Source organism: Hirundo rustica, chromosome 16 (genome assembly GCF_015227805.2).
Source record: "Hirundo rustica isolate bHirRus1 chromosome 16, bHirRus1.pri.v3, whole genome shotgun sequence".
Lineage (NCBI taxonomy): Eukaryota > Metazoa > Chordata > Aves > Passeriformes > Hirundinidae > Hirundo > Hirundo rustica.
In genome coordinates this window covers 14017054-14037858 of record NC_053465.1, presented here as the reverse complement: position 1 = coordinate 14037858, position 20805 = coordinate 14017054, and the positions used below count along the sequence as shown (strand labels likewise).

The window sequence follows — 20805 nt, the reverse complement described above, 5'->3', positions numbered from 1 at the left end:
GGCAGTGTCCAAGGCCGGGCTGGATGGGGCTTGGAGCAGCCTGGGATAGTCAAAGGTGTGCCTGTCTGTGCAGGGGATGGAACAGGATGAGCTTTATATTCCCTTCCAGCCCAAACCATTCTGGGATTCCATGATTCCTACAATCCTCTCTTTAGACAACGCCTGGTATTTCTATGTGCATGCCCCCCTTGCAAGGTTCCCCCTTCACTTCTCCCTCCTCTCAGCAGGAAAGAGTCCACCGAGGCCCCAGGCTGATTTAGCATCAAACACATTTATTTCACTTTTATTGAATACAAGAACAGTGAGCACACACGCATACACCACCGAGCACTGAAAAGGAGTATGACCAAAGGGGGAGAGGGAGAACAAGGGAAGAGAAAAGGAGAGTTAGTGAAGGAACAACAGAGCGTTGCAGTTGGTTGGTAAGGTGCTTCTCAAATAAAAATAAATATTATTATCATTATCATTATTATTATTATTGTTACTGTTATTATTACTCATGCAATCGCAGGCCAGGTTCAGAATGAATTTGTGGGATTGGGTAAAAACAGGCACTCATGTCTCCCCCCCCTTTCCACAGAAAAGGCCCCTGGAAGAAAACAAGCAGTGGCCAACTATCTGACACAGAGCAAAGTGATGGGCAGGCTGGGGCTGAGCAGCAGAAAGCCACACCTTGCCAGGAGAAAAAGCAGTGAGCTTTTTTTCTTTCTTTCTTTTTTTTTTTTTTTTCTTCTCTTTTTTTTTAAAAGAAAAAAATGTTTTCGACACTGCCACCCATGAACACGCTGCGGGAGCCAGGGGCCGCTCACTGCAAACAGAACTCATGGCAGCCCAAGCACAGGGAGCCTAACTCTCTAAGGCTGCTCAATCCCACGGGAAACTTCGCTTCCCAGACCGTGCACAATGCCAAAAGCAACTCTGCAGGGCCACAGTGGCCTCGGGTGGGCTGTGGAGGTGCCCAAGCCAGGTGGGCTCCCCTGACCCTGAATTGTGCCATGTGCTGGTGAATGCCAGCACGGTGGGCAGACCCTGGCCCTCCACCACCCCTGGCAGTGCCACTGCTGGCTTGGGTGCATTGGGAAAACAAACGAGAGAAAAGGATCCTCTTTGCAACCGCCTTAACTGCTGTTAGGCTGGGGCTGTGCTCTCTGAAGGTGCGTGGCTGGAGGCTGGGGATGGGCACTGGCACTGGCACTGGCTGCAGCCCCCGTGCTCTTGCCTTCCACACCTGCAGGAGAAACCTTTCTGCCAGGAGAACAGACTCACTGGTGAGCAACTGGTGAGCAGCTGCCAGGGAGTAGCTCCCTCCTGGGACAGTGAAGGTGGGAGCAGGGTCTGCCCACGGCATCCTCACGGCTCAGGTGCTCCTGCTCGGGCATCCTGTGAGCCCCAGCAAGGCCTGGCAGAGCGCACCTGGTCCTGGGCACAGTCTGTGTGAGGGGTGGGAGACTAAAGGCAAAATGGTGCAGAATCATGGGCCCTTCTGTTTCTGCAGGAGCTAGAGACAATTCTGAGAAGGAAACCCATTTCTTTCCTTTCCTTTCTGGTTTTGGTTCCGAGCCTAGCTGAACTGCCTGGTTCACAGTGTACGGGGCCCTGGGCTTGGCCCACGGTCCCCTTCCAAAGGCTGCCCTGGAGGGTGCCTGTGGCTGAAGGCTGTGCTGGGAGCAGCTCCACTGACACCTCCTGGGCTCTCCCAGGACTGGGAAGCTGGGGATGCTGTGCAGGGATGGACACAGCACGGTCCCTCCACTGCCCATCTCCAGGCAGGTCGGGGGCACTGCCATGGCCCTGCCGGCGCTGCCCCCAGCCCTTTGCCCCGGGCAGTGAGGGAGGAAGGGCACAAACAGCCCCTCTGCCTTTGACCCTATTACAAAATTCAAGTACCTCCGTTACTGGGATCCAGAAACAAAGCAAACCCACCCCACCACCGGCACGGCTCTGCAGGCTGCAGGGGACCCGGGCCCTGCGGCTCCCACCTCGCTCCCAGCTGATCCCATGGCACTGGGGGGGCTGAGAGCCCGTCCTGCCTACGGCTGCTGGAGCTGGAGCCTTCCGTGCCCCTCCAGGTGACCACTGCCCCTCCAAACCTCACCACCACACACTGCAGATCAGCCTGCAGGACATTCCTGTCCCTCGCCCTCTGCCCTTCCCCCCAGCCAGCAGCGGCCAAAACCTTTCCCATTCCCTTCTTGCAGGACTCAAGAGTCCCACGTGTGATCTAAGAGTCTCCAAGTACACCAACCACAGTCAATCCAAGAGTTAATAACTGAAAAATGTCGGCATCGTCTGTACCAGCATTGTTGAATTATTTCCGTATTGTTCCCTCCCTCCCCCTCCGTTATATAGAATAATATACAGAACTGAAATGCACATCCATATGAAACCCCACAGGCTGCTCGTTAGAGATGAGAAACCATGTACATATCATTTGCGTTGTTTGAAATTAAACCCATTCCTAAATACCTTCAGAGAACAAGAGGTTGGACAAGTGCACAGAGAAGATAAGGAAGGGAAAGGGAAGAGTTAACAGAACCTCCAAAAAAATGCAAAAAACCAGCATGGAATGAGGAGAAGGGCGAAACGACACTTGTGAATTGGAAAATAACTCTAAGGTCATAACTTGAATGTTTTTCTCTCTTCTTTCCAGAGGTGGGGAATGGTTTTGCTTCTGCTTGTGGTTTTTTACTTCAGTTTGCTTACTTGCTTTGTTGCAAAGCAGTTTTCCTTTCCATTCAGTGTGCAACAAATGAACTCATGATTGTGTGTCCTTCCATGTAACATGCAAGATGGTGGCTTATTGTATTGTTACTGAGATTATTGTTATTATTATAACTTTTAAAATCTGATTTGATGACCAATCCAGGAAATTCTTCAATTTATCTGCAGAGGGTTGGCTTTATTTATTGGTGGTGTTTACTATTCGTTTCCAGCATATAGCAGCAGTGCAAGGATGCATTTTGTTTCCTGTTTTTATATATATATATATATATATATATGTATGTATGTATATATATATATAATATATTTGCTATTCCTTTTTTAAAAATTTTTGTCTCTCGCCATGAACATTGCAGCTAGGATGTCTATGTCTTGCTGACAAATCCAGCATGAAGGCTCCTTCTCCCGTTCTCCAGGTTGGAATACAGATGTTGACTTCCAGGAACATGTTGGTCAAGATTCCTGTGCAAGGCAGATGAAAAGGACGAAGTCATGGAGTGCCAAACCACGGAGACACCTCTTTGGATGAGGGCACTGGATAGAAACTTTGTAAACACTTGGGGCCACAGTTTGCATTTAATTAGCAGGAGCTCTGGTAATTAGCAGGAGTTCAGGCACTGGGCTGGTGTTGGTGCATGAAGGACGTGAGGGGAGTTGCTGTTCCCTCACTTTAAGCCATTCAACTAAAACTGGGTGGATCCTATGGGATGCAGGAATGCCTGGACTTGGCCATGAGCCTCTCCTGACCTTCCCAGCTGCATTGCTGGTCCCTTTTCCAGGCTTAAAAGCTGTCAATCAGAACCTTCATATGATAAAGAAAGGGAAAATCCCAGTCCCAGAAAATCCTCTCCAAACACACCTGCAGCCTGGCTGCTGCCAGAGCCCCCAAAACTGTTCCCTCTCCTCTCCACCTCTGCCACCACTGCTCCCACACAGGGCTCTGGTGGCTGTGCCAACCCAGAGGAGCTGCAGCTCCTGGCTGACAGGGGAGAATGGAGTCCAAAAGGGGGTTTAGGTGGGGCAGGACTGCCCAAGCCCTAGAGAAGTGTCTGGGACTGTGACAGCTTTGGGGTGTCTGCAGGGAGGTGCAAACCTTGTGTGCTGCCTGCACCCGCGTGTGTATAAAAACTCAGCCTGGGGATCCGAGTGGGACTGAAAAACGGGATGGGTTTTGTAAAGAAATGATAATTTTTGCCAGCATTGATCTGATACTTCGGCTTTGCAGAACCTGCAGCCAAGTGCCTCAGCCTGTCCACAAACCTGAGGTCCCTTCATTCCCTCCCCACCCCAGGGGGACGAGCAGGAACTTTCTTTTTTACATTAAATGCCTCTGAGGCCTGTGCTGAGCAGGACAGCAGGGTGACATCACAGCATTGCTTTTGGTGGCATGGTAGTGGCCGTGCCCAGAGCCACCATGCCAACACCTGTTACACCCCCATCACCCAGCAGGTGTAAATCACACCTGGCAGCTTCTCCACCTACCTGAGGTTTCTTGTCCCTTTCCTCTGGAGAGGGCTCTGTTTCTCTGTACACCACAGCTTTGGTTACCAGCATGTCAGGATGCTGGAGTTTTGCCTCTTTGATTGCTAAAGCCAGTGCCTGGAAAGCAGAAGGGTGAGAGAGAGCATTTATCCTCCCTCTCCTGCACTCAGGTACTCTGACTGCAGCCAGAAAGCAGCTGAGTAGGATTCCAGGGAGCAGAGTGGGATTCCAGGAAGACAGGAATGCAGGGGTTCAGAGCTGAACCCACAGCAGCCTGGCAGAATAGGCTGGAGCTCAGTATGGGAATCCAACATGATTGGGAATTCATTCATGACTGGGAGCCCTCATATGCTGGCTTTCTCTGCTGTTTTTCTGTACAGATGTGCTACAGGGCAAAGGAAAACACTAGAAAAATCTACAGGAATTATCAAATTCATTATTATAATTATAAAAATTATTTTAGAGCCTTTTAATTAAGTTATCTCTTTATTATTTCTTCTTGAGTAACAAATCCCAAAGGGTGAAGCCACAGGAAAACGACCCTGTGGCCCTCAAGACTTGTGTCAGTCTTTGTTGTTTCATCAGAAAAGTATGTCACTTTTTGTCCTCTGACACTGAGGCAGAGGCAAAATACCATCACCTCGAGAGACTCCACCTCTAGTGAGATTGTGCTGGGAGAGAGGGGTGACCTGGGTCACTTTGGAATACTTCAACAGAGAAGGGGCACCTAGAAATCTGTTTATGACCATTAAAAAGTGATGCCATCACTCTGTTCTGCACTGGGATGTGACCTTTGCCGTGGCTTCGTGGTGGGAGATGGCCTGAGGGTCACTGCACCCATGGGAACCCACCCTGGCTGGACAGGTCTGGGGCCTCGGTGGTCAGGTTTTGGACAAAAGGGGTAAACAGGTTCAGCCAGAAGTAGAAACATGCAGTGCTGCACCCAGGGACAGCCAGAACCAGACAAAGGCAAGGCATCCTGCTCCTACCTGGTCCTGGTCCACATCTTCATCTCCCGTGATGATGATGCGCTTCTCTATCCGGGTCTCGGAGAAGCCCCCTTTCACAGTCTGTGGGGAGAAGGAGAGCTCTCACCCCTGTCCAGCAGCCAGCTCCAGGCAGGGGGAACTCTGCCACGGAGCAGGAACAACACCAGCACCCCCTCAGGAACTGCCCTGTAGTTCAGCAGAGCTCCCACTGCCCTGGACTCGGGGAGAAGTGTGACACACAGCAGCCCACAGCAGACAAGAAGAGCTGGGGGCAGGTACCAAGCACCCTCCTGCTGCTCAGCTCCCTCACAGAGCTGAGAATGAGCTGGTGTCTTTAGAGAATCACAGAATCACTGAGGCTGGCAAAGCTCTCTGAATTCACCAAGCCCAACTGTTCCCCTAGCACTGCCAAGGCCACCACTGACCATGTTCCCAGGCGCCACAGCTACACGTCTTTGAAACCCCTCCAGGGGTGGGACTCCACCACTGCCCTGGGCAGCCTGTGCCAGTGCCTGACCACCCTTTCCCTAATTTCCAATCTAAACCTCCCTTGGTGCAACTTGAGGCCATTTCCTCTCATCCTATCCCTTGTTTCCTGGAAGCAGAGCATGTATTTAACCTGGGGGGCAATGGCCACGGGTGAGACCCTCTGCTGCAGCCTCGTCTCCTTCACTTCCCACCTCTGGCCTGGCCCTGGCTAACTGCACACCTGGCTGTGCTTGCCTGCTGTGGTCACACCTGGCTGGATGGGACAGGCAGCGCTCAGGGCACAGAGCACTCTGTGGGATCACCAATCCATGGGACAGCACACAGCTCTCGGCTTGCTGGAAGGAGGGGCCTTTTCTGCTGTACCAAGCACAATATAAATCCATCCATCCCCTAACTCCAGTGCCCTTAGGAAGCCCTGGAGCTCTCTCACCTTGGTAACGTGGGTGGTGGTGGAAGTGGAGAGTGTTTCTGCAGTGGCGCTGAATATGCTGGTGAGCACCTCCTTCCCAGCGGAGCCACCGGAGATCTGCGGGACACGAGCAGCAGTCAGGGGGATATCGTGGGGGACCCCCAGCCCAGCTCCCAACGAGCCAGGACCTTCCCACTGGGATGCACCCACTCAGCCAAGCATGGGAGGGAAGGCATGGCAAGGGAAAAAGGCACTGAGTTGTGTTTCCAGCTGCACCAAGGGCTTGGGGGTGACAGGGAGAGATTTCCACAGGTATCCCAGGCCCACAGCTGCTGGAGAGCGGCTCTGCAATGGACAGAGCACTCACAGCTGACTTTGGCTCTTCTCCACCCAGCCTCAGGGCCACTCTAGCACAGAGCTCTCAGGCTGCCTCTGTCTCTGTCCATCCCTCTGAGCATGCCGAGGGCTGGGAAGGCTGGGAAGGAGGGCTGGAAAGGATGCACTGGTACCCCAGCTCTGCTCTCCCTGCAGCACAAAGGGATGAGCCTGGGGCAGCACCTGGTGTTGGGCCAGGCTGGACTCTATCAAAATGAGGGGATGGGGAAAGAAATCCCTTTCCAGAAGAAGGGCTGTGCTGGGCAGGATGGTTGGTGGCCATCACCTCCACTGGGAGTCAGGAGACCTTGTGGGTGGCCTTGGGTGACCCCACAGGACCCCCAGAGTTAAATGCATCTCAGCTCATTGCAGCAGAGACTGGGGCATTTTTGGGAATTATCCTCCTCAGGCAGCTGTTCAAGGTATGGGTCTGGCATAGGAAAACCCCCACAGGTTGTCCTGACTTCTTGCTCCCCAAACTTCTGAGCATCCTTCTGCCCTTCCTAGTACCAGCACATCAGCCAGGTGCCAGTGCAGGGAACACAGCAGGGGGCCCAGTGGGACCAATCCCACCCACTCCCAGCCCCACAGGGTTTGCCTTCCCCAACTTGGCCTGGCTGGTGACACCACTGTCCCCCCTCACCGGTGACAGGGAGCGAAGGTCTGTGGTGGGAGCGGCCCCTTTGCCAGCCTTGGTGCCGTGATCCTGAAAGAAGAGCAGACAGGCACGTTGGCTCATGTTGGCATGGGGCAAATGTGGCAGGTGTCACCCTCCAAAGACACCCCTGGTGGGGCAGGGTCCCCCCAGCACAGCTGGCTCGGGTCACTCCTGCTGGAGCAGAGGGACCACAGGGGACAATGGCTCCCCCGCCCCTCAAGGGCCAGCCATGCTTACTGAGGTCACCAGCGCTGTCTCTGTGGTGCCAGCCTGGGCAGTGGTGGTGGTGTCCCTGCTGCCTGGGGTGCCTCCATCCACCTGCCAGGGCAAAGGAAACCAGGTGAGCCTGGAGGTGCCACCAGAGAGTGGGTGACACTTGCACGGACGGCGTGGCCATACCCCTGCTGCCAGAGGAAGCCAGGGAGGGTGGTGAGGCCACAGACAGCTGGTGGCTGTCACCCACTACAGATGTTCCTGTGTGCAGGCACTGCCCAGCAGCATGGCAGGTGGGGCAGGGACAGACACTCAGACAATACCTCTGGCTGGGCTCTAGTTTTGGGGACCTCAGCAAGCCAAGGGTGAGCAGAGGCCACCAACCACCCCACAAAGCCCCCACTCTCCCAGCGCTGCTGCCAGGGACAGGCTTTGGTGGGCTGAGGCTTTGGGGATCCTCAGGGCTCAGCCTCTTTGGGGCTTTGGGGAGCCACCACGTCACCTAGGCCATGTATGTGGTGCTGACCTGATGGGGAGTGGAGCCTTCTGCTTCGGGCTTCTTCAGAGTCACAGCGTCTGCTTTTGGGGCTGAAGGCTGCAGGAGGAACAGCAGAGAGTCAGCAGAGCCAGGCCCTGAGTGCTCTGTCCATGACACAGCGCTGGAAAGAGATGACCTTTAAGGTCCCTTCCAACCCAGCCACACTGATTCTGTGCTCCTTGTACCCCAGTCCCTGGCAGAGCCTCCCTGCCCCGCTCCTCTGCAGGTGCCATGCTCACGATGTCCTGTGAGTGTCACACTGAGTCCTACCTGGGCAGACGAGCACCACCCACAGTGCCCTGTAACCCACACACCCCAAATCAGGCCTGCTGCTCTGGCCCTGGGATTTTTTGGTTAGATTTATAGACACCACAGATAAGGACAAATTTTTCTTCAAAAGCCAAGTGAGACCCACCAAACCAGTTTCAGGCACGTGCTGCAGCCATTTTGTGATCTGCAACAGCTCCTGGTGGCTCTGGGTACACCCGGGGTGTCAGAGCCTGGCACAGGACAATGGACACAGGCTGCCAGCACTGCCCTGCTGTAGGAAACTGGAGCTGCCAAGGGCTCCTGCATGGGAGATGCTTCACCAGTGCTCAGTATTCCTGAGCCAACAGCCCCCTGCCCGCACTAGCCCTGGAGCGGATTCCCCACAGCCACAGCACTGGACACTCCACACCAGGGTTTCCAGGCTGGCTCAGAGACAGATCCCTCTAATTCTGCGGCTCTTTCCTGGCTTTAGGTGTGGACTAACCTCAGCGGCTCTGGCCAGCACTGGGGACTTACCTGCAGGGCTGGAGGCTGCCCTGGGTGGCTGGGCCGGAGATGGCCCTGGGTGGCTGGGCCGGAGATGGCCCTGGCCAAGCACAGAGACAGGGCCACATGGAGCTGGGGCTGGTTCTGCTGTTCCACCCCGTGCATGCATTCAGCCCCACACACATGCACATGCAATTTTGTTAGGCCTGCTATGATCCCTCCCAGCACACGGTTCCTCCATGAGCTGCAGGGCGGCTCCACGAGGCCAATCCCTGCCAGGCCCAGCATGACCAGAGAGAGGTCAGCGGGCAGCACATGGCTCTGCACTACACACACCGGTCACTGAATTCATGCAGGACGCGAGGACAGCTCCGATGGTTAGTGCCCCGTGCCCTCCCTGCGGCGCACGTGCTGCCGTGGGCTGAGGGCGGGGTGCCACACTCGGGGACAGAGAGGCGACAGCGACTCCTCCTGGTTAGCAGATGCACAAAGCACGCGACAGAGCCATGCAACACAGACACAGCGTGCACCGGGCAGGAACGGGGGGTGCCAGCCAGCATGCTCCCCAAAACCAGCCGGGAGCGCACATCTGCCAGGCAACGCCGGGCACAAGGGACACGGAGGCACGATGGCATCGGGCCGGTCCTGGTGAATGGTGTCCCTGTGTACCTCTGGCTGGGAGACATCTGGGCTGGGTTGGGAGACCTTATCCCTGCCTTTGACATCGTCTTCCAGTCCAGGAACTACTTTGTCAGTGTGCTGGAAGGAAACCAGGCCTTCATCTTCCGTTTCGCTCTTGTCCTTGTCCAGCTCGGGCAGGCTCCGGGAGATGTCCTCAAAGGCCGTGCCGTGGAAGTCCCCGATGACGGTGAAGTCCACCTCCGCTTCGAGGCTGGAGGTCGAGCTGACCGTGATGCTGGAGCACTTGCGCTCAATGGCCAGGTGGTTGTCCTTCAGGAAGACCGAGTCCTTCTCCTGGTCGGGCTCCTCGTCGCCGGTGTCGCTCTCAGGGGCCCTGTGCCGGGGCGGTTTCACCCTCTCCTCAGGGCCCTCCCTCACGCCCGCTCTCTGAAGGAGACACAATCGTGGAGAGACCGGGCTGTGAGCACCGCGGGGCAGCACCGGCGGGGACACGGCAGGAGGAGGAGGAGGAGGAGGAGGAGGAGGAGGAGGAGGAGGAAGGCTGCAGCAAACATCACAGAGTAGAGTCAAACACAACTCAAGCATGGAGACCGAAACCTTTCTGACAGCAGTGGCTTTGCTGGGGGAGAGAAGGCGATTCAATTGGATTGTGCCAAAAGTTTGTTGGCAATGAATCATCTCAAAAAGGCTCGGTCGGACAGAAAAAAAGCTCGGCCAGCTTGGAGGCACTTCAGTGCACTGGTGGAAGCAGATGGATGCAAATGGGTCTGATAGGAGACATTCAGAAAGAGCTCAGACGCAGGGCTATCAGTGACTCAAAAAACAAGGGAAAGAAAGAGAGAAGAGTTCAAAAGGAAAGGGCCCATCAGCCAGGCACAGTGAGGGAGAAGCAAAGGAGGCTGCCAATTCCACTGAGGAGGAATGAGCCAATTCCACTGAGCATCCTGTAGAGCATCACCCTGGGGGGAGGTCCAGCCCAACAGCTGCCCTGGGGTGAGTCTGCCTCACTGACACCATCTGCCCCTCCAGAGGCCTCAGGTGAGTCTCAGGGTGACGTGGTCAGTGTAATTGACAGCACGGCCAGAGCCAAGGGATGACCTCCCTCCATCCACTCTTCTCCAGACACGGACATACCTCTCAACTCTGCCATCGGAGGGAACGTGTCCCACTGCCACACTTTGCCATGAAGCCATGGGAAATCTAGATCCAGTTGTCCCTTAGGAACAGCTCCAAGCCCACCGATGCCAGAGGAAACCCCACCTCCCGGCCTCTGCTTCTGAGCGTTTGCAGCCAGCGCCATCCCCCCACAGCCGGGCTGTGTCGGCAAACCCCTCCCTCGGCACTGTGGGAGGTTGAGAGGTATGGGCGGAACTCAGGGTGTCCAGCAGCGCCGGAGGAATACGCCCGCAGACACGTGTTGGGGGGTGTGTCTGACCAATACATCCAGAGAGCCCTGCAAGGGGAGCGGAGGGGCAGCACAGCCCGGGCCGCGGGGCGAGCGCTCACACTGCCGGGAGAAGCACTTAGCAAAACAGCACCGAGACCTGCGAGACCACTGGAACAGCAGCCTTTACATTCTCTTCTTTCAGGCTGGATTTTACTGATGGGTCACATAAATCCTTTTCTTCCCCACTTGGTTCCTGAGATTTGCTCTGGATTAGAGAAAAGGGTTAGTCGGAAGGAAATGAACTCTGCAGGAGCTGCTCTAGCGCTCACAAGAGCGAGGGAAGCCACTCCCATCACCCGGCCACCAGCTTGCTGAAGGCAGGGCAGGCTGGGAGCTAAGCAAGAAGGGGTATCAACCAACGTAGGCAATGCAGGGGTGAAGCTGGAAGCGTGGGCACGCCGCTGCCGGGGCTGCGTGTCCGTGACAGTCCCAGCTCCTCCAGCCACCCCCCGGCACCTCTCCTGCTCCCGGCCACCGAGCTCGGGTGCCCCTCCTGGGTTCAGCGAGCGGCATTCTCCAGGGAGCCAGAATGTCGGGGCGGCACAAAACAAAAGCTGATGAACCGACTGGGCAGCGGCTGCGCATGCAGCCAGTGAAGCCTGACCACACACACAGACAGAGAGGACAGGGATGCAAAGCGCCTGCTGCCAGTCAATGGATGTGTGCGGAGCCACTGGACACGGGCAGAGCCACAGAACATGCGCACGAATGTCCCGTCCGGACGGCGCAGTGGAGTTACCACGGCCTCGGCCAGGGTGAGCTCGCAGCCGGAGTCGGGTGAGGCCAGGTCAGCACTGTCTTCTTCGTGCTCGGGGTCAGCAGAGACATGTTCCTTCAGGGAGCGAGGCTGGAAGGTGTCTCCTGAACCAGCCCCTTGCCCGAGGGCCAAGAAGCCCACACCGGACACAGATCCCACTGCAGGGGGTGAGGTGAGGCCGATGCTCCAAGGCACGTCCTGTGCCAGATTTGTCTTCCCCGTGGCTGTCACCGATGTCTCAGCTTCAGGAACACACTCCTGTCCCTCCCGGGCTGCCTTTCGCTCCACTTCACCTTGCTCAAACATCTTGATCTTGGAGGCCACTGAGGTTTCCCTGAAGCTCTTGCTGTCCTGCTGGTTTCCTGGGGCCACGGTAGCATCCCCACGCTCCTGGGACACAGCTCCTGCCAGCCCAGCCACGCACACTGACACCCTAGGCTCTGCTGGATGTGTCCCAGCATGTGATTGCCCTGCCCCACCTTCATTCACCAGGGCAGAGAGCTGGGATGCCTCGTTTCCTTGGCACAATCCTGCTGCAGGGGACTGGAAGGGTGAGACATCAGCAGCTACTCTGGGAGGAGACCCATCCTGCGGTGGCTGCCCCAGAGCCAGGTCACTGTCCTCGGTGCTTCCTGCGACTGTCCGGCTCCCACCCTGCAGATCTTGTCCCACACTGAACTCTGAGTCCTGGTGTGCCTCTTGTGCTTTGGGATCTGCAGTGTGGAGTGGTAAATCTCTCAGGATTAGCTCTGTCTGGTGTTCTGCTTCTTCTCCCTTGGCGGGCAGCTCAGCCATGCCAAGGCTTTTGTCATGGGACAGATCTTCCATCCCAGAACCTTCATCTCTGGTTGGCTTCCCTGACCCTGAGCCCTGGAAGAGCTCTCTGATCATGGGCTTTTCCTCCTGCAGTGGCTCTTCAGTGGCAGGGACGTTGCTCTGTGCTGTGTCCATGTCCTGAGCAACCTCCCTGATGGCCAGGTCTCTAACCTGGATCGACTCCACTGCAGTGTCTGTGTTTTGGGGTGGTTCTCCTGTAACAGGATGTGCCCCCTGATGGGGTTTCCATGGGGTAAATGCCACATTTTGAGATTGTTCTTCAGCTTCAGGATTGGTGCCCAGGGGTAGTGCCACCTCCATGGAGGGGTTCACACCCTTGGGCACGGCCACCCCTCTGCCAGGGCTGGTGCCCAGGGACAGGTCTGCACCCTGAGGCTCCGTGCCTGGAGATGGCTCCACAGGGACTGGGCTGGGTTTCTGGGGAAGGGGTGGAGGTACAGGAGCACTGGGTTTGTCCCCCTCCAGCCCCATGGTGTGAGCATGGCCCTGCCGAGACCCAGCTGATGATGGAGGTGACTTGGGCTCTATCTCTTCCATCTCAAGAACCACTCTGGCACTTTCCTCCCTGTCACTGTCTGCTCCAACCCTTCCCGAGAGCCCCTCCAGTGCTGGGCTCCCTGTGTGCTTCTCAGCCCTAGGGCCATCCCCTGCCAGGCCACATGGCTTCAAGCCTCCCATTGAGCTCTGCAGCTCCGTCTCCTCTGGCCCCTCCTCCCGGGAACACAACAGGGCTTCACTTCCCATGAGTGCTCTTCCAGGCACCCCAGCACCAGCTGCTTTCTCTGGCTGCAGGGACAGCTCTTCCCACCCTGAGAGGGGACGTCCCTCCAGGCTGGTCCCATCACAGCCCATCCCAGGTGGCTTCGGTGCTCCAGTGGGTTTTCCAGACACTGTCCTCTGTTGGTGACTTGCTGAGGAGAGGGGTTGGAACTCTTCTGCCACAGGTGCCACGTACCCAGATCCCTCCTCAGATGTGTTTACTGGGGCTTCTGGTCTCTCTTCCAAGCCAAGCCACCCACCAGTGTCCAAGACCAGGTGTGTTTTACTGTCCTTCTCCCCCTCTGGATCTCCCAAGTAGATGATTCTCTGGGTTGCAGAAGACTCCGAGCTGTCATCGCCAGCCTTCACTTTAATTTTCAGGAGCTCTGGTGCTGTGGCTGGCACTCTGGCCTCCTGCTTCCTGAAGGCTGCAGAAGCATGTTCCTTGGAGAGCACCTCACCTTGTCCCTGGGGAGGCTCTGGCTCCAAAATCTTGGTCCTTTGCCTCTCTTCAGGCTGCTGACAGGGCCTGTGCAGCCCTGGCTCCCTGGTGGCTGGGCCTTTGCCCGGCTCTTGGGGCTCTCCCTCCACGCTCTCGATGGGTGGATGTGCCACCCCCGGGCTGGCCTCACCCCTGCTTTCCTTCTCATAGAGCTCATCCTCCCACACAGACTCAAAATCCTCGGGACTAGCAATCATTTTGGCTCTCTTCCTCGTCTCCAAGGCTGCAGCTGCTGGCTCTTCCTGGCCTGCCACGTCCTTGGCTTTCCCTACCGTCACCTCCACTTTCATCAGGCTCCCACTCGTGTTCCCCTCCGAGGTCCCTGCACGTGCTTCTTCTGTCTTGGCTCTCAGAGTTTTCCTCAGAGCTACAGCTTCCAGCCTAGGGGCTTCTCTCTCTATAAATACCCAGTGCTCCGAGCCCTGTATTGCAATTGGAGCAAGAAGAGTTAAACGCATCAGACACCCCGGCCCCGACTGCTGCTAAGTGGCACAGCTGGTCTGCCTGGCACAGGGCTGACTATGTCATCATCATCATCATCATCATCATCATCATCATCATTACTATTATTATTATCATTATTATTATTATTGTCAAGGCCAGAGTTGAGGCTCTGTACAAAGAGCCTGGCAACTCATTGATGGAGAGAGTGACTGGAAGTAAGGGGCTGATGCCACACTGGGGACTGAGCTGGTGTCCTCTCTGGGGACAGTGCTCTGCTCTGCTCGGTGGCTCCCTGACACACCCGCAATACCTGGGGCTTTGTTGGTGGCACAGAGTGGGAGTGCAGATCCCAGCAGATGCATTAACAGCCATTAGGGTCTTTCTGGACGCAGGGGAACACAGCTGGCTGCTCCCTTGTTTTCAGCTGGCTCTGGCAATTCCCAAGGGTGAGATTTCATCGGAAGCAAGGCCCTGGATTTTGGGTAGCTTCACTCTCAGCTTCATCCATGTCCCCTAAGAATTTGTCAGACTGCCAAGAGCACGAGCAGGGAAAAAAAACCACCTGAAGCTATGAGCAAGGCCCTGTCCCTTTCCTACCACACGTTACAGCTCAGATTCCCACAAAGGCCATCCCTCCTTTCCAGCTCATCAGAGACATCTCAGAACCCACCATGCGGAATCCAAGTGTTCAGAAACTGTCACCTGTGAAAGGTTCCCTTTGAAGTGTAAAAGACCAGGGCCTCAGCAGCAGGAGGACCCTGCAGCACAGCCACAGAGGGAATGTCACCACGCTGCTGGCAGGGGACGCCAGGTCACTGCTGCCAGGGACACCTTGTACATCCACGTGCTCATCCTGCACGTCAGCTAAAGGCCCCATGAGTGCCAAGAACAAAGCACTGCTAAAATCTAGCCACTTCTGGAACAGCAGGTAGGAAGTAACTCACAGGAAGAGTTTCTTGAGAACATCTGCACCATGAGGCAGCTCAGCCACCCCTGGCAGCACATGAGGAGGGCAGTGCTGGGGTTCCCTGTGGGGCTGGCACTGCCCATGGCACAGCCTGTCTGGGCACAGCCTGCAGCAGGGGCAAGGATGGCTCTCGAGGGTACTGGGATGCGCTCCAGGCCCAGGGAGGGGGCTGCCTGCCCCCTCCCCCTCCAACCAGGAACGGTGATCCAAGGATCTCCCCATGCAGAGAGCCAGGGGAATATTTGAAGCAGTTGCACACAAAATGCAAACCTAGTGACTGATACTGGAGAAGGGGAAACGGGGGGCAGAGAGGAGCAGAGCCAGAGGGAGGGAAGGGAAGATAATATTAGAGGAGAGAAAGAAAGGAGGAAAACCAGTTACTAGTAGAAGAGCTCCCACATGGAAATGAAAAGTCAGTGAAAGCCCCAAGCAGAAAAATACCATTCCCAACTGCTGCTTTCTCTGCCAGGTGCCAAAGGAAGCAGAGCTCCCTTGGTGCAGTGCTGCAGGCCCTGCCCCTGCCCTCACTGCAGCCCCCTGCTCCAGACTCTGCCAAAATTCCCTGTGTGCCCAAAAATCCCCAGGAGCCTGCAGGGAAGCACCCAGGGGCTGCTCTGGGGCACAGCCCGTGGGCCCCCAAGAGAACACCCCACACCTGAGGGCAGGGAGGTACCAGCTCCTTGAAGTGCCAGCACATCCACAGGGATGGGCAGCAAGGGCACCCTCCTCCTCTGGTGCCAGAGGGATCCTTGGCAGGGACTCTGCCCTGGCCAGGCAGCCCCACTGAGCAGCAGGGTCTGCAGGAGACCTGACCCCCCGCTCCCTCCAGCACAAGCTTCTCCCATAGCTCCTTACCCTGCATTAGGTGCTCTGCAGCTCCCTTCCTCCACATCTGCCTCCAGCCGCAGCCTTTGTTCCTTCCCAGTCCATGGAAATGGGAACAGAGCCCATCAGTGCCTGCCAGGAGCAGGCTGCACCAGGGTCCTTCCCAGCTGGGTTTGAGCCGTGGCAGCAGCATCACCCCTCCCTGGGAGCATGCTGGTGTCTGCCATTCCCTCCCTCAGCACTCCCTCCTGTTCAGCAGCCACACTCAGCCAGGACACCGCTCACCTTCCTGAGAGTGCAGCAGCTTCTGCTCCTGCTCCTGCCCTGCTGTCCCACTGCTGAACCCATTCTCAGCCAGGACAAGGATGGACAGGCTATGGGCACATGTACAAATCTCCTCAGCAAAGCCCTCTCATCCCTCTTCTCTGGCTGCAAACCACAGTCCTTCAGAGGAGACCTTCCCTGGGCAAAGGGGATCAGTTTCTTCAGGCTCCTCCTCTGTGTTAAGGCCCAAGATAAATGTTGTAAATCAAAAAGTGTGATCCATGGAAGGTGTTCGTCCATGACAGGACCTCTTCACCAGTCAGGAAAACCCCAAAGTTTCAGACTGATTCCCAAACCAGCTTCTTCCTTCTCCTCAGACTCTTGAGATGAGCACAGCCCAGCTCAAGGGGCATCCGGCTCCTCCTTGGAGTGAGGTGAACTCTGCTCTGGAGGGCTCAGCTCAGCTCTGGCCACAGCTCAGGGCAGCCCTTGTGTCTCCAGAGCCTGAGGGCTCTGGGGGATGCTTGGAGCAAACCTCTGGATACTTGGGCACATGCCCCAGGCAAGCAGGAAGGTCGTGAGCTTTGGAGGACAGTGGGCTGGAGGATGGAGCCATCCAAGAGATGATGCTGGGAAGGGTCTGTCCAGAGACCAGCCTTGACCTTCCAAGGGATAAGTGACTTTCACACTTCCCTGCCCTCCCCATCTGCTCTAGGGATAGAAGCAACTGGGAAGCCCTTCCCACGGTGGCCTAGGCAGCACAAGAGACAGAAAGGAAAGAGGACAACAGGAGCAGAGACAGCCCTGCCAACAGGGGCCACAACCTCAGAGAGCCCCAGGCATGTGGGAGCCTTCTCCCCTCGGCATCCTTCAGAGCCCCTGCTGCCCTTCTCTGCTCTGAGGGAGACTCGGCTCACATGAGAGGAAAGCATAGCCTCAGGCAAGGATAACAAGGGAATCTGATGCTGGGACAAAACAGGGAGCTGGAAAGGCTCCTGGCACTGCCCAGTCCAGCATTTCTGTCCTCCAGCAGGAATGAGGACAGAGGGCTGGACGTGACAGACCACCCAACCCCAGTGGGCCTGAATCCCATGGGCACCAGGGGACCTTCTGGCAGTGATGAGAGCTCCAGGCTCTGTGGATGTGCCATCCTTGTGCCATCACCCCCTGGGGGCCATGAATCTGTCATGGAGACCACAGGCTCTGGCCTGTGGGGATATGTGGGGACGTGCCAGGGCTGAGTCTCAGTCACAGATGCCTGCAGAGAAACCACCTTAGCACCTGCACCCCAGCTCAGGCTGGGCACACAGAGGGCAAGATTGACTCAAAAGATGTATGTACACCTCACACCTGCTGTTTCTGTCCTCCAGCTCTGAAACACTGCAATGGGGAGGGTGCCAACATGGACCAGGAGATGCTGCTGCTCCGTTGAAGGTGCCATATCCTTGCTGAAGCCCAGGCTGTGCCCAAGCCCCCCCTAACCCCCATCCTGCCTCCTGGCGATTGATTCAGCCGGGCCAGGTTCAGGCTCCTGCCCATGCTAGTGACTTCTGCATGGACTAAGGGACATCCACATGGAGCAAGAGCGTGCCCAGCCTGACACCCACCCCTCTGCCTCTCCCTGGGGTGCTCAGGCAGAACAAGTGTCCCAGCACTGTGTGTCCTTGGGGCCAACCACGCCAGAACCAAGGCTCAAACCCCAGCCTGCTTCTGCTCAGTGAAGGCACTGCTTTTGGCTGCTCCCTCCCCTGAGCTAAACCCGCACACAGAGGGTGCTGAGAGTTCACACCCCCCTCACCCCGACGGAGCGTGACCTGGCTGTGCACAGGCCAAGGATGCCTCCAAGGATGCCCTTTGGCAGGGTGCCTGGGCCTAGGGAACTCCAGCTGCAGCCAGGACAGCCTGAGGCTGCTGGAATAGCCACCCAGGTGTCCAGGCCATTGGGTCACCCCTGCCTTGGGACCCTCAGTACTGGGCTCCAGCATAGCCCCACACCAGCTCTGGGAGCTCGCTCCAGGAACACTTGGCAGAGTCCAGCAGGAACAGTCAGGGGAGAGGTTTCACCAACAGCCCTGTCCTGGGAGGGGTCCTGCCTGTCACCAGATAGGGGACCCACCCATGGGCACCTCTGCCCAGAGGGCACAAGCAGGCTGGGGACTGCCACCATGAGAGTGAGAGGTGGGGAAGGAAGGGGATGGTGACAACCTCAGGAGAAGAAACAAGGCTTTTCTGCGTGAAAGACTCCATGCTTAGGGAAGCTCCATGCTCAGATGCAAAATCGTCTAAGGTGTCCTCTTCCATCGTCTGTGCCAGCACGGAAACCCCAGCACCCATAGAGAGACAGAGGGAGACAGAGAGACAGAGACAGAGACAGAGACAGAGACAGAGAGAGAGAGAGAGAGAGAGAGAAAGGGAGAATTTGAGAAGGAATGAAGGAACAAAGGGTGGGCAGGTGAGTGAATGGATGGATGAAAGGATGGATAGATAGATGGACAGAGGTCACAGCTGTGCCAGCTCTAGATGCTCTATTCACATCTCTGTGCCTGATATATTCCATGGTAAAAGCAATGGGGGGGAAAGCTCCTCTTCCTCTTCCCAGCCAAGCACTTTGTGAGGGGCCACAGCCGCCCTGCAGCCCCAATCTCCAGGCAATGCCAGGGCCCAGTGGGAACACGGGCACATCCCGAATTCCCTGCAGAGCCCGTGACCTCCCCATGGCAGGGGGCAGCCAGGGCAGAGGAGCCCCACGTGTGACACCCTCCTTCCTGGAGCCCCATCCCCTGCTGCAGGCACAGCACCGGCTCACAGCCCCACCGAGAGGACAGCAGGCAGGGAGGGTCTCCAGCAGGGAGAGGGCATCCGGGCTGGCAGGGGGACACTTGTCACATGCTGCCTGGACCGAGCCCAGCAGGGCCCCAGGCCACAGAGCCCAGCAGGGCCCTCGGCCACACCCCCCCCAGCATTGGGGGCTCCATCCTGACACCCCAATTCCAGTGCTCTCCAGTCACCCCCATGGTCCCAGTGCAAAGCCAGCGTGCAGAACGCCCAGAAGGGAGGATGTGGGTGTGGGATGCCAGCATGGCATCACCCATCATCCACCTCCTCCCACCACCCAGGTTCCACTGCTGAGAGCACCACGGGGCACCCCTGCACAGGGGCCTGGTCCTGCTCTCCTGGGGACACCCCTGGGCAGGAGCTGTGCTGGCACTGCCCTACAGGCTGCTCCTGAGAAGAGTGAGCAAAACCCCACCCCATGGGCAACCAGAGCCACAGCTCACCTCCCATGTAGCCCCAAAACACCTCCAGACAAGGGCCGTCAGTCTCCTGCAGTGCCCAGGGAGACCCCCCCCCAGCAGTGAAAATGGGGCAAAAACTTAGAAACACCACCCCTGTCCCCAATATGTCACTCCCACCATGCTCCCTCAGGGCAGCACAGGAGCTGAAGGACTCCTCCCCAACAGATCCTGATCCTCTCTGCAAGAGAAGCAGCAGAACAAACCTCAGTGGCCTTTTCTGGGGTTCCCTTTGGTGTTTCATCCTCGTGCTTGGGTGAGGAAGAGGCTGGGGAGGAAGGCAGCCTCCTGTCCCGGTCCCTGTGAACCAGTTTGCTGTTGGGCTCCTTCAGGGTCCGCTTCAGCTCATTGATGCTGGCCTGATGCTTCAGCAAAACATCTTCTGGCTTGTCTAAAAACTTGGGAAGGAGAGAGGAAGAGAGTGATGGTTAAAGCAGCGGCCCAGACCAAAGGGATGAGCAGGGGCACCAGGAGGGCTGGTGGCACACTGGACTGGAATTTAGGGTCTCAGGAGCCAAATGAGGAGTGTAATGGAGCACCACGGTCTGCAGGTCACACTGGAGGACAGGGAGCAGCTCTTCCACTGCAGGCAGCAGTAGAAGGGCAGCACGGGGTCAAACGTGCGTGGCAGGTGAAGGGCACAGCATGGCCTGGTGGCATCTCCAGGGCTCTGTGTCCTCCTGGCTGGGGACAAGCTCAAGATTCCTGGAGGGGAGAGTGGGCTCTCCCTTGGGATCAGCAAGGAATGGGGCCCTGCTGGAAACACCAGCAGCCTGTGCTGTTGTCTGGTGCCAAGCACAAAGGGAGCCCAGGCTCTGTCTCAGAAAGGCAAGCGAGCGGCATTTCCAGCAGAGCTCCTCCAGAGCAGGCTCTGACAGAGGGGTGGAGGTCCAGGGCTGGGCAGGGGTGTCCAGCACGGATCCAGGCCTGGATCCCTGTGGAGCAGCCCAGGGTGGGGTGGGTCTGATCTGCTGTGGCGAGAAGACAGCTCAGAGCGCTCAGGGGAGATGGGTCAGATGTCGGAGCGTGGCTCGGTGAGGGCACAGGCATTGAGGTGGCCCCCTCGCCCCGCCGCAGAGGTGGGCAAACCGGCTCCCAGGAGGAACCCGGCTTCTGCCTCCAACCCAAACCCAAACTCTCCTGAGGTTCAAAAGGAGGGCCCCAAACGCCTCCCCAGTACCTCCTTGGCAACAGAGAAGACACCCATGAAAGTCCCAGGAAAAGCCCCACCAAGTTTTCCAGATGCTGAAGGCTCAGCACAGCTCAGGAAAAGTGCGGCCCTGGCCTCGCATGTCCGAGCTGAGGAGGGCTCAGGTGTGCCCACCTCTGGGCTGGGCGCAGCACATGCACATGCAGTGGGCAAGCGATGAGGCGGGCGGGGGTCAGGGCCAGTGCCCACCCCCGGTGGGGCTGCACAGGGACCTGGGTGGTGCCGGTG

General features: G+C 57.1%; 1 protein-coding gene across 10 annotated transcripts in view; it reads right to left on the bottom strand.

The window, feature by feature from the left end:
* Positions 1 to 252: 252 nt before the first annotated feature.
* EPB41L1 (erythrocyte membrane protein band 4.1 like 1) overlaps positions 253 to 20805 on the bottom strand; it is a 65445-nt gene continuing 44892 nt past the window's right edge. For 3 of the 10 annotated variants that reach the window (XM_040079714.2, XM_058422664.1, XM_040079715.2), the window contains 12 exons: positions 19574 to 19765; positions 18280 to 18378; positions 11459 to 13996; positions 10817 to 10924; positions 9300 to 9698; positions 7863 to 7931; positions 7361 to 7441; positions 7109 to 7171; positions 6112 to 6207; positions 5193 to 5273; positions 4204 to 4320; positions 253 to 3183 (listed from right to left, as the gene is read on the bottom strand). In XM_040079714.2, coding sequence (XP_039935648.1) covers positions 3175 to 3183; positions 4204 to 4320; positions 5193 to 5273; positions 6112 to 6207; positions 7109 to 7171; positions 7361 to 7441; positions 7863 to 7931; positions 9300 to 9698; positions 10817 to 10924; positions 11459 to 13996; positions 18280 to 18378; positions 19574 to 19765 — 3852 coding nt within the window. In that variant the 3' untranslated portion in view covers positions 253 to 3174. The remainder of the gene's footprint in view (positions 3184 to 4203; positions 4321 to 5192; positions 5274 to 6111; positions 6208 to 7108; positions 7172 to 7360; positions 7442 to 7862; positions 7932 to 9299; positions 9699 to 10816; positions 10925 to 11458; positions 13997 to 18279; positions 18379 to 19573; positions 19766 to 20805) is intronic. The other 7 variants (XM_058422669.1, XM_058422670.1, XM_058422666.1 and 4 more) reach the window with 6 other exon arrangements.